Here is a 10355-nt window from a genome sequence, read left to right as displayed (position 1 = left end):
TATGTTCTTAACCAATTCAATTATGCTCTCTTAGGGGGTCATACATGTTACAAATAAGGTTTGCCAGGGACCACATAGTGGCTCAGTGGTTAGCACTGCAGCCTTGCAGCGCTGGAGTCCTGGTGTTCATATCCCGCCAAGGGCATAAAAACATCTGCAAGGAGTTTGTATGTTTTCCCTGTGTTTGCATGGATATCCATCCCATATTCCAAAAAGACATAATGATAGGGAAAAAATGTACATTGTGAGCTCTATGTGGGGCTCACAACCTACATTAAAAAAAAAAAAAAAGTTTGCCCCCTACTTTATTCTCTTTGCATTTAATTTCAGGGATCAGCAGAGACTGAATACATGAGGGTTAGAACCATTTTAGATGGACATTAAAAAAAACCATGCACGCACGCACGCACGCACGCACACACACACTCCATTTTTACCCCTACTTAACCATCTCTATCCTTCATCATTGGTAAAGCAACTGAGATGTTGTTTTTTGTACATTTTCATACCATAGTCCACCACAAGAAATCTATGTATTTCCTTAGTGAATAAGGGGACGCTGCGCAGCAACAACTGTCATAGAACTGTCATAGGTGCAAATCACACATATATACAATGCTTATAAGAATGAGGCTCAACAAAGCAAGAAGAAGAAAACTGCAAATGAGACCTCTAAACGTTGATGAAGACGACTGGATAGTCATTGCAGGATCAAATCTTCATATTGCACACTAGGTGGCAGCATTGCATAGACAATTCATGGAGATGTTTTCGATTCCTAAAAAAAGACTATTACCTGAACCCAATAATTAGGACTGTGACATCTCTGCCAGTTACCGCTATACTAAGGTTACACAGGAATTTGATACAAGATTAGTGGGCTATGATCACTGGAGAACTTGCATATGGCTACTACTACTGGCTACTTCACTCTAGGGCAAATGTAGTGTTACATACATATCTAGCTCTACCATAGTGTGAGCCCCCTCAATAATAATTTAAAGGTAATATATAATAATTTTCCAACTGTGTATTTTATCATGGAGCCGTAGAGAAGTCTGTGTGAGCTCAGTGGCAAAAACTCAGGACAAAGACCTATTCCTGGAGGTAATAAAGTGAGTCCAGGGAGGAAGGGATAACATCCATGTGCTGTCAGCGGCGGTCACTCATGGACCAGTAACTGTACCCGTCCATGCAGACTTACAAAGTAGGACTTCACACTCCACTACATAAATAAAAAAGGGATTCTAATGATAGAATCCTTTTAAAATAAGTACACATCGCAATAGCCTTAAGAAAGGCTATTCTTCTCTTACCTTTCTTTTTCTGATCTGCGCCGCCGTTCCTGAGAAATTTCTCATTTCTGCCATATGTAAATGAGTTTTCGGACAGCACAGGGGACGTCCCCTGTGCAGTCAAAACTTTCCAGCGACGCCTCTGTCTTCTTCTGCCGACTGCCTCTTTGCCGTGTCACCGGCCGTATCTTCATCCAAAAGTGCTGACTGCGCATTTCCATCAGCCATTTTCCTGTGGCCTCTTACACGAGTGCCTGTTCGGCCACAGGCAAAAGTCCGTCATACATGCGCAGTCAACGCTTTTGGCTGAAGATGCGGCCGATGACCCGGCAAAGAGGCTGTCCAGAGAAGAAAGAGGCATCACTGGAGAGTTTTTGGACAGCCTCCCCTGTGCTATTTGAACAAAGGTGAACTGCAGTCCCTACTCAATTTTAGTGCTGATACATGTAGTGACATTGAGTTCCTAAAATGAGCAGCAAAGGGTACCTAAGTTTCATGTAAAACTGAAATATCTGTAGAGTCTTGCTGGGTAGCATTTACATGTGGTATCCCATCAAATTTTCTGCTTTTATTACCATTGTGGCTGCAGTACATTGTACATTTCTCTCAGGCTCAGGGCGTATAGAATACAGAGTAGCCTGCCCCCTCCCTATCCATTAGTAGTACTGGTTTATATACAGATAATTCTGCCAGGAGTAACTGTAAACTAGCAAAAAACAGCTGAGAACAGCCCAAGTGACCATGTAATAGAAATTCTAGGAACAATGAACTGCAAATATAGGGCAAATACTTGCAGGCATGATGTAGCTAAAATGAATCCTGACACAGGAAAAGAACAATCTAAGAGTACAATCAAGAAAAAAAGCTTGCTGTCTGTGACTAACATCTTATCTGTAATAACACAAGCAGTCAGAAGTAGACACAAGTTGTGAGAAGCGCAGAATGTTCTGTCCAGTGCACAGAGAGAGCTATTTGCAGAGGTGTGTAGAGGCTGTAAGGAAAATCGCCCCCTCTCTTCTGCATTCACTGTAAAAAGAGAGAACAGACCTCCCCCCTCCACACTCACCCTAAAAGTCATCTTGCTTTTTTTATGAATCTATGGACAGGACTTCCCTAACAGCAAATTAGTTAGAAGGGAAACTGCTTGTGGCAGGAACATTAGAGGCGTTTTTCAGCCAGAGAACAGCAACATGTATAAATAAAGCACATTACATTTTGGTCCAGAATCACATGTCCTATTAAATGAGACTAAGATGTCTAAAAAGTTAGTGACTGTTTAAAGGCATACCTGCAAACACTCCCGTAAAATTATTGCCGCAAAATCACGGCCACAAAATAACGCGGCGTATACGATCCAGGCTCCCATTGAAATCAATGGGAGCTTTTACGGCGCTCAAAATCTCACACGCCATATACGTGCCAGATCACGCGGCACGTTACTCCGTGTGAATGGACCCTAATACGAACATAAGAACTGTCTGAGAGTGCAGAGGAATTGGATTTTTTTTTTCTCGAATGGAGTCAACTGCTGTAAGATACAGTGATTGATTCTGAGCCAGTGATAGTGACATTTATTCATGTGGTTCATCTCAGTATTGGCCAGTTTGGCAGTAAATCAGACAGTGCAGCCTTCCTTCTGATATACTATCTGCCAGCCACGGCTTGCAGCACAGTATAGAACAACCATTCCCTGTACTGTAGGTTTATTTTATTAAAGAGGACTTTTCACCACCTTTATCAAATGCATCTCTTTATATGAATTAATAGCTGTTACTCCAATGATTCTGACAAAGTTTAATTTTTTTCTTTAGCCCCCACCGTTCCTGAGCAATCAAAGTTGTTAGTTTTGTGCTATTTAGTCTTTGTACAGTCAGGAGGGCTGACTCTGTCTTGTGACTCTGGACTCTGACTACCTCTGACTGGAGCTCTGAATCACACCCTCTCCTTGATACTGTCCATCTGACATTAAAGAGCTTAAATAGCACATCACACATAAAAGCTAACTGTGCTTGTTGCTCAGGAATGGTGGGGGCCAAAGAAAAAAATTCCAACTCCACTGGAATTAATGGAGTGGCACTTATTAACTGATGCTTGAATTGGTAGAGGTGGCGAAAGATCCTCTTAAACACTTGCACTAGGATAATGAAATGTTAGGCAATTAGAAAGAAAGGTACAACAAGAGCCCTACAGCATCAATGATCATCCTAGATGCCCAAGACTACTCTCTATTAGCTGGAGTGGAGAGCTGCGCTAATTCAGTTACAATACACTATTTAAAGGGTGTATTCAGCTAATTTTATTTACTAGATGATGACGAGGATTTGACTGCTGGGCCCCTACAAATCATGAGAATCAGGATCTCTTGTGACTTTGCACTTTGCAAATGCACTGCCGTTCCATTCACTTTTATGGGATTTATGGAGACAGCTGACTCCGACTCTTGGCTATCTCCTGCAGGATGGCACAGTGAATGCTCAACCTGCTGCTCCATTCAGACAGGCGATTGCGACCCCCATTATCCTGATCGGTATGGGGCACCAGTGGAAAGTTATTCCCAATCCACAGGTTAGGGAATAACTTAAAATTACACAAATACCCCTTCAACTGTGACATCATGGGGTGAAAGGGCCTGGAAGGGCTGTAGTGAAGCCACCCTGTCTGTAAAAATTGATAGATCACAGGTTTTCAATTAAACACAACTACCGTATATACTCGAGTATAAGCCGACCCGAATATAAGCCGAGGCCCCTAATTTTACCACAAAAAACAGGGAAAACTTATTGACTCGAGTATAAGCCTGGGGGGGGAATGCAGCAGCTACTGGAAAATTTCAAAAATTAAAATGGTTGGAGTTTTTGGGTGCAGTAGTTGCTGAGTGCTGGGGAAGGGGAGGAGGTGTTTGGTTGTCTGTCTGCCCCTTCCCTGAGTTTGAGGACTGGGTTTTTTCCCCCACTTGGAATTCAGTCTGGCTGAATATAGGGGATCTGCAGTGCTCCTATTAACCCCTTCCCGGAACAGGAGTACTGCAGATCCCCTATATTCAGTAGACCGGGCACTGTCAGACACAGGGATACCTAATGTGTACGTGTGTCACAGTCATTTTCTACTTTTATATGTATTCTAGAGAAAGGAGGGATTTAGAACTTTTATTTACTTTATTTTTTATTACATTTTTTTTTAAAGCTTCTATTTTTTCACTATTTTATGGGAGATTCTATACATTATTATTGCAGCTGGTCATAGACCCCCCTCCCCAAAAAAATACATTTTTTTTATTTTTTTTTTGCTTGACTCAAGCATAAGCCAAGGGGGGCTTTTTCAGCACAAAAACTGTGCTGAAAAATTCGGCTTATACTCGAGTAACTTTTGATTCAGGATTTTCATGAAAGATAAGCATTATTATTAGATACCTCCTGGCACATCACTGGTGTTTCAGGTTATAGTCTCTGGAAAGCTCAGCCTATACAATAGTCAAGAATACAACACATATCAGTTTAGTATAAAATATTTTATTACAGGATTTCCCCCATGATTTGAACTCTACATAGAACATTTAGTACAGAGTGAAGACATTTTTGCAGGCCAGGCGATTTCTTGCTGCTGTTTTTACATATATCATGGCTTTTTCATATCAGCAAGAATCCCTCATAGCCACGGGCTAGATCTATATGATGTAATAGTAATAGGCACAGATCCATTAGAAATGATGATTCTGAATGAATGGGAATCATGGCATGCTAGCAAATGTACCATGCAATTGTGGACAGTATCCAGTAACATATATGTAATGTGATGGCGGCCCTCAGCGTTATGGACACATGCACAACATGGTGTCTCCTACATGCACAACTGCTCAACAGTTCCAGAATAAAAACATAACCAGGATTAGCAAATAAATAACCCATCCCAATTCTTTAAGGTGTTTTTGGAGATATATATATATATATACACACACACCTTAGTATTGTATTACCAAATTTCTATATTATACAACAGTTATATGGGTTTTTGGGCCCCAAATCTATTTTCTATGATGGCCTGTGCTGTGAATAAGATATCAGTATGAAAACTTCATTTGGGGCCGGACAAAAACTTAAAAGAATACTTGGTTTATAAAATATACTGTCCAATCTGCAAATAGCATGTTATAGAGCTGGAGGGGCTGAGCAGATTGATCTATAGTTGTGTGTTATTCAGTATAACCTGTCTTTAATCCGCTGACATCTCTGCTCCTTCTGTGCTGAGGAGTCAAGGAGGCGGTGCTATCAGTGACTGACAGACTCCTATCTCTGATTGTACACATAGAGATAGCTGTCAATCACTGATAGGACCGCCTTCTTGACTTCCCAGCACAGACTTCCAGTGGATAAATGGCAGGGTATACTGAATCTATATAGACATATATAACAATTTGCTTGGCCCTTCCTGCTCTATAACATGCCTGCCGATTGTACAGCATTTTCCATATGACAAACTTTTAAAATTAATTCACAACAAATTACCTTATAATAATATTTCAGATAACTCTCTAGATCCCCGCATTGTATGAGATATTGTCATTCTAAGTGCATTAGTTACAAAACCTGACTAGCTATTGCAATATGCTACTGCTCACTGTTATCAGTCACATTGTGAGTAGCCAGTAATAATCCCTAAGGTTAACGTTACATATTCCATGTAGCTAAATATACTTTCAGTGAATCACGGCTTAAAGAGAACCTCCACTTTAACTGGAAGCCATACACCATATTGTTTTATATTGGTTTTCTATAAATAAGGATGGCTGCCGTCCTGCCGTTATTCTTAGTAAAATCAATGCTTGTGGATCACATTTGTATGAGTGTGTACATGTCTGTGTGCATTCCTGTCCATGTCTAGGTGCAGTTATCTGTAAGTAAGTGTGTCTGTGTGTACAGCGTCCATCTGTGTGTCTGTATGTGTACAGCGTACATCTGTGTGTCTGTCTACAGCGTCCATCTGTGTGTCTGTATGTGTACAGCCTCTGGATACTATATGGTCACCATGTGCTGCCGGACTGGGTCTTGTAGGTGCAGTATGTGGGAGATATTGTACTGTAGCGCCAATGCTTCTAAGGATGAATACCTCCGTACATATGGTATTTGAGAGAATGTGTCGCAATCTTGTACAGAATCCCTTGAAAATAAAGGGACATGCAAAGGCATATAATAATAATAATAATAAATTGTATTTATATAGCGCCAACATATTTCGAAGCACTGTACAATATGAGGAACCGTAGAGGCCATATGTACTTCCATGAAACTCAATTACGATTGTGCAGAACAGAGCCATAATACAATCCCGCACATGTGGCCTGTCTGTATATGTGCTTGACTATATATGTCTGTATGTGTAAGGGCCCTTTTATTTCTGCTGCTTGACCAGTGCTAGTCCAGCTCCATTTACATGGCGGGACCTTCAATACTATACTATACAATACTATATGTGACCTCACAATTGTTAGCGTGATCATTCACACACACTGCTGTTGGCAGTACATCTCCTATTTACAGGTTTGCTTGCTTGTTGGGCATATTTACAAGGGCAATGGTTATACGATTGTGTGTTCTCATGATCATTGGCATGTGCAAAAAGGCCGTTGTTCTGCATCATGTTTTTTTGCTAGATGTCACCATTATGATATAAGGATCAGGAAAAACTGAATACAGTTAAATAGAAACCACGTGACCATACCAGCCAGGTGACACATCCATAGAAGTCTATGGAGACATTTAGTGTATTGACCTTCAGCATTTCCCAGTGCAAACACAGTGTGAACATTAAATCTGCATGTGTCTATGTTTACATCGACATGCCTATGTTTGTAAAGCCATCCATACACTTTATATAGCCGTCAGCTATTAGATCTCCTCTTAGGTTAGTATTCAGAGGTTATTCCTCTCTGTGCCAGATCCTTCCAGCGCTTAATTGAAATAAAAGTATTGGGAAAGTTGAAATCCAACCCTGCTTTTGGGGAAGTCAGGGAATCCCACAGAAATTGTTGAATTCAGACAACTTTTATCTAATGTGTATGGACGGCTTATCATTGGCAGACCGATGGTTGGGGGCAGCTTATATGATGCTGAATAACTAAGAAGTTGCTGTATGTAGGTATCTGGCAGGTGTTACAATGAATGGCCAGGTCTTTGGAGCTGTCAGCGGGGTCCCAGCTACACAGGCATTCAGTAGTTTAGCATTTCCTACTAGCAACCAAGCAGTTTTGTTAAATTGCTGGGGAAAAGAAGAAAGCAAATGAAGACCAACCAGGTAAGTAATATACATTACACAGTGGTCTAAGGTAAGTCTGCTAGATCAATCTTTAGGTATGACGGAAGTATAAGGTGGAGGCACTCTTTAAATATCTTTGGGTACATTAAATGTTGTTTTACATTTACAAATATACATTTACATGGTATTGGTAATTCTTTTTTAAAGACATTGATAATTCTTGAATATAGGAAAAAACATATTTGTTTATGTAGTACAAAACTGGACTGCTAATATCAAAAATGGCTGTTATACATGGATTTGTATTCTGGAAATGTAGAAAAATATTTGTCAATTATGATGATTTAGAAATGACATGACAGATAAACATCTACTTGTACAGTCTGTGCTGGTAAAGACTCTATAGACTGTACTGCATGTGTGAGCGTAGTACAGGAGTGAAGGGAACTGCAAGTCAATGGCATCTTCGGAAAGTAACTCAAGTGCATAAAACTGTAAATACCAAATTTGCATCAAACTCACATCGGATAGCTTGTACCATCTCACAACTTACTCCACCTCCGAGTTAATAAATAACTATCACAACCTCTACATAAAACCAAGCGTGAACATTACAAGGCTTTTCACTACTATGAAACAAGTCAGTAAAAAGTAATCATTACTAGTATGTGTAACCACCATGGACAGCTAGCTGTCAGTAAATGCAGAACTGATGGAAAACATCAAATTTGTTACTAAATATTCGAGTGTTGCTATCCATATTCATTTTATGGGATGTTGCTTACTTATAAATATACTGCACCTAATATATGGTGAGGCTGAAAACCTTTGTGAGATCTAAAACACTGCTGCTGCTGCTGTCCGCGCCTGGGGTGTCCGTGGTAAACCCCGGGGAAACTGGACAGCAGACGGCTTGCGAGCAGTCGGCTTTAAAACCCATTCATTTGAATGGGTTTTTAAAGGTGACCGCCCGTGAGCGTGTGTCCGTTTTTTCTGCAGACACAAAGTCCTCCAGGCAGAGAGGCTGAAAACGCTCATGGGCGGTCACCTTTGAAAACCCATTCAAATGAATGGGTTTTATAGCTGAACGCTCGCAAGCCGTCTGCTGTCCGTTTTCCCTGGGGTTTACCAAAGACACCCCGGGGCGGACAGTAGCAGCAGTGTGAACACCTAACAGGTATCCTTCAGGAGTAAGATAAAAGTTCTTTGAAGTGAAGGATACCTAGTACTTTGTGTCTACATAAGAAAAATATGTGCAGATGTAAAAAGGCCTTGCCTGTGGACACACTCCATATATACACAAACACAAGCGTTCCTGTAGCGGAGTCCGTGAGGTCTGCTCTAGGAGAACTGACCACTACATGGACTCCATTACAGAATGTCAGCAAGGCCGGGCGGGCCCACAGCAGAACAGGGGTATCATCCAGGGTTCTAGATCCAGTCACAACAGAACCTTAAGATCTGGCACAGACACTCTACTTGCTGATGGGTTCACCACTTTTGACTGACATTGTGTATGGATATAGTATACTCACTTCAGTATAATTTTGTGCATCATATGTGCCCTTTTATGTAGGTGCTTTTAACGAAACATATCTTTATTCATCCCTCCATGAACTGCGCACATCCTTTCCTTTTCAGTAACTCAATCTACTTTTAGGTGATAATTTACAATTTTCCAAAGGTAAATACTGTGTACATTCCACGTCAAACAGCCCATAGGGAAAGATGTTGACTTTACAGCATAGTGGTTCTCTCCTGATTCTGTTACTACTATTTACAACTGTAAACTATACAAGATCCCCTTAAATACATATGTATAGGTATCTAAGTATTTACTAGACGGCCGTGCATGAGGTATGATGACCTTATTGTACAGTAACGTCGCTCAGGTGGTTGGCTCTCAAGCTCTTGTCTCAGTGCGAGTAATGCTCCAGAAATCCCATCAATCGTGTAGGATAATCCGTCATGACACCAGTAGCGCCCAAATCAAAGGCTCTTTTATATTCTTCTTCATTGTTTAACACCCAAATGTAAACCTAGAAGTAAGAGACATAGTTATCAATGGCTCCAAAACAAGAGAGAAGCACATAGGCAGCACTGCAGCCCCTTGCAACTAAGGGTCCATATAGGTTTTGGCAGGTGAAGCCTTAATAATCTGAAAGTGATTTTAATACAATGAAACCTCTCCAAATCCAACCAAAGATATATAACACTCATATACTCCATCATTATAAGATGAGAGCCATGATGGAGACCAGAAATGAGAAAGTTAGCTATGCTGGGAACCAGGAGTGAGAGAAGGAGACATGCTGGGAACCAGAAATAAGAGAGGGAGCCATCATGGGAAATAGGAGTGAGTGAAAAAGATGTATTGGAAATAAGTGGGGGAACCAAGCTGGTGGCAAGGAACGAAAGAAGAAGCTATGCTGGAGACCAGAAATGTAAGGGGCAGTCATTCCGGGAACAGCACTGAGAGGCGAAGACATCTTGGAGGCCGGGAATGCGAGAGAAATGAAAGAAGGAACCAGGCAGGAGACCTGGATGTGGGAGCTATGTTGAGGACCAGGAATAAGGGGGGAAGCTATACTTGGGATTAGGAATGAAGTGTGGAGCCCTAGTTATGTCCCTGTCAAGCACAGGTACATCTGTTTTTTTTTTTTTTGCAAATGTAGATTGGGAGCCCCATACAGGGATCACAATGTAATTTTTTTTTCTTTCCTATCATTGTGTCTTTGCAGAATGGGAGGAAAGCCACACAAACAGGGGGAGAACATACAAACTCTTTGCAGATGTTGCTCCTGGCAGGAT

At 41.1% G+C, this 10355-nt stretch overlaps 1 protein-coding gene across 1 annotated transcript in view; it reads right to left on the bottom strand.

Moving 5' to 3' along the window:
- Positions 1 to 4792: 4792 nt before the first annotated feature.
- The window catches only part of GDPD1 (glycerophosphodiester phosphodiesterase domain containing 1), a 60911-nt gene continuing 55348 nt past the window's right edge, over positions 4793 to 10355 (bottom strand). The window contains exons 10-11 of the mRNA XM_075263894.1: positions 8715 to 9583; positions 4793 to 8381 (exon numbers count right to left, since the gene is read on the bottom strand). Of these exons, the coding sequence (XP_075119995.1) occupies positions 9461 to 9583 (123 nt within the window). The 3' untranslated portion in view covers positions 4793 to 8381; positions 8715 to 9460. The remainder of the gene's footprint in view (positions 8382 to 8714; positions 9584 to 10355) is intronic.

The sequence above is a fragment of the Leptodactylus fuscus genome, chromosome 2 (genome assembly GCF_031893055.1).
Source record: "Leptodactylus fuscus isolate aLepFus1 chromosome 2, aLepFus1.hap2, whole genome shotgun sequence".
Classification (NCBI taxonomy): Eukaryota; Metazoa; Chordata; class Amphibia; order Anura; family Leptodactylidae; genus Leptodactylus; species Leptodactylus fuscus.
The sequence above is the reverse complement of the archived record's forward strand: the minus strand, read 5'-3'. Positions and strand labels throughout refer to the sequence as shown.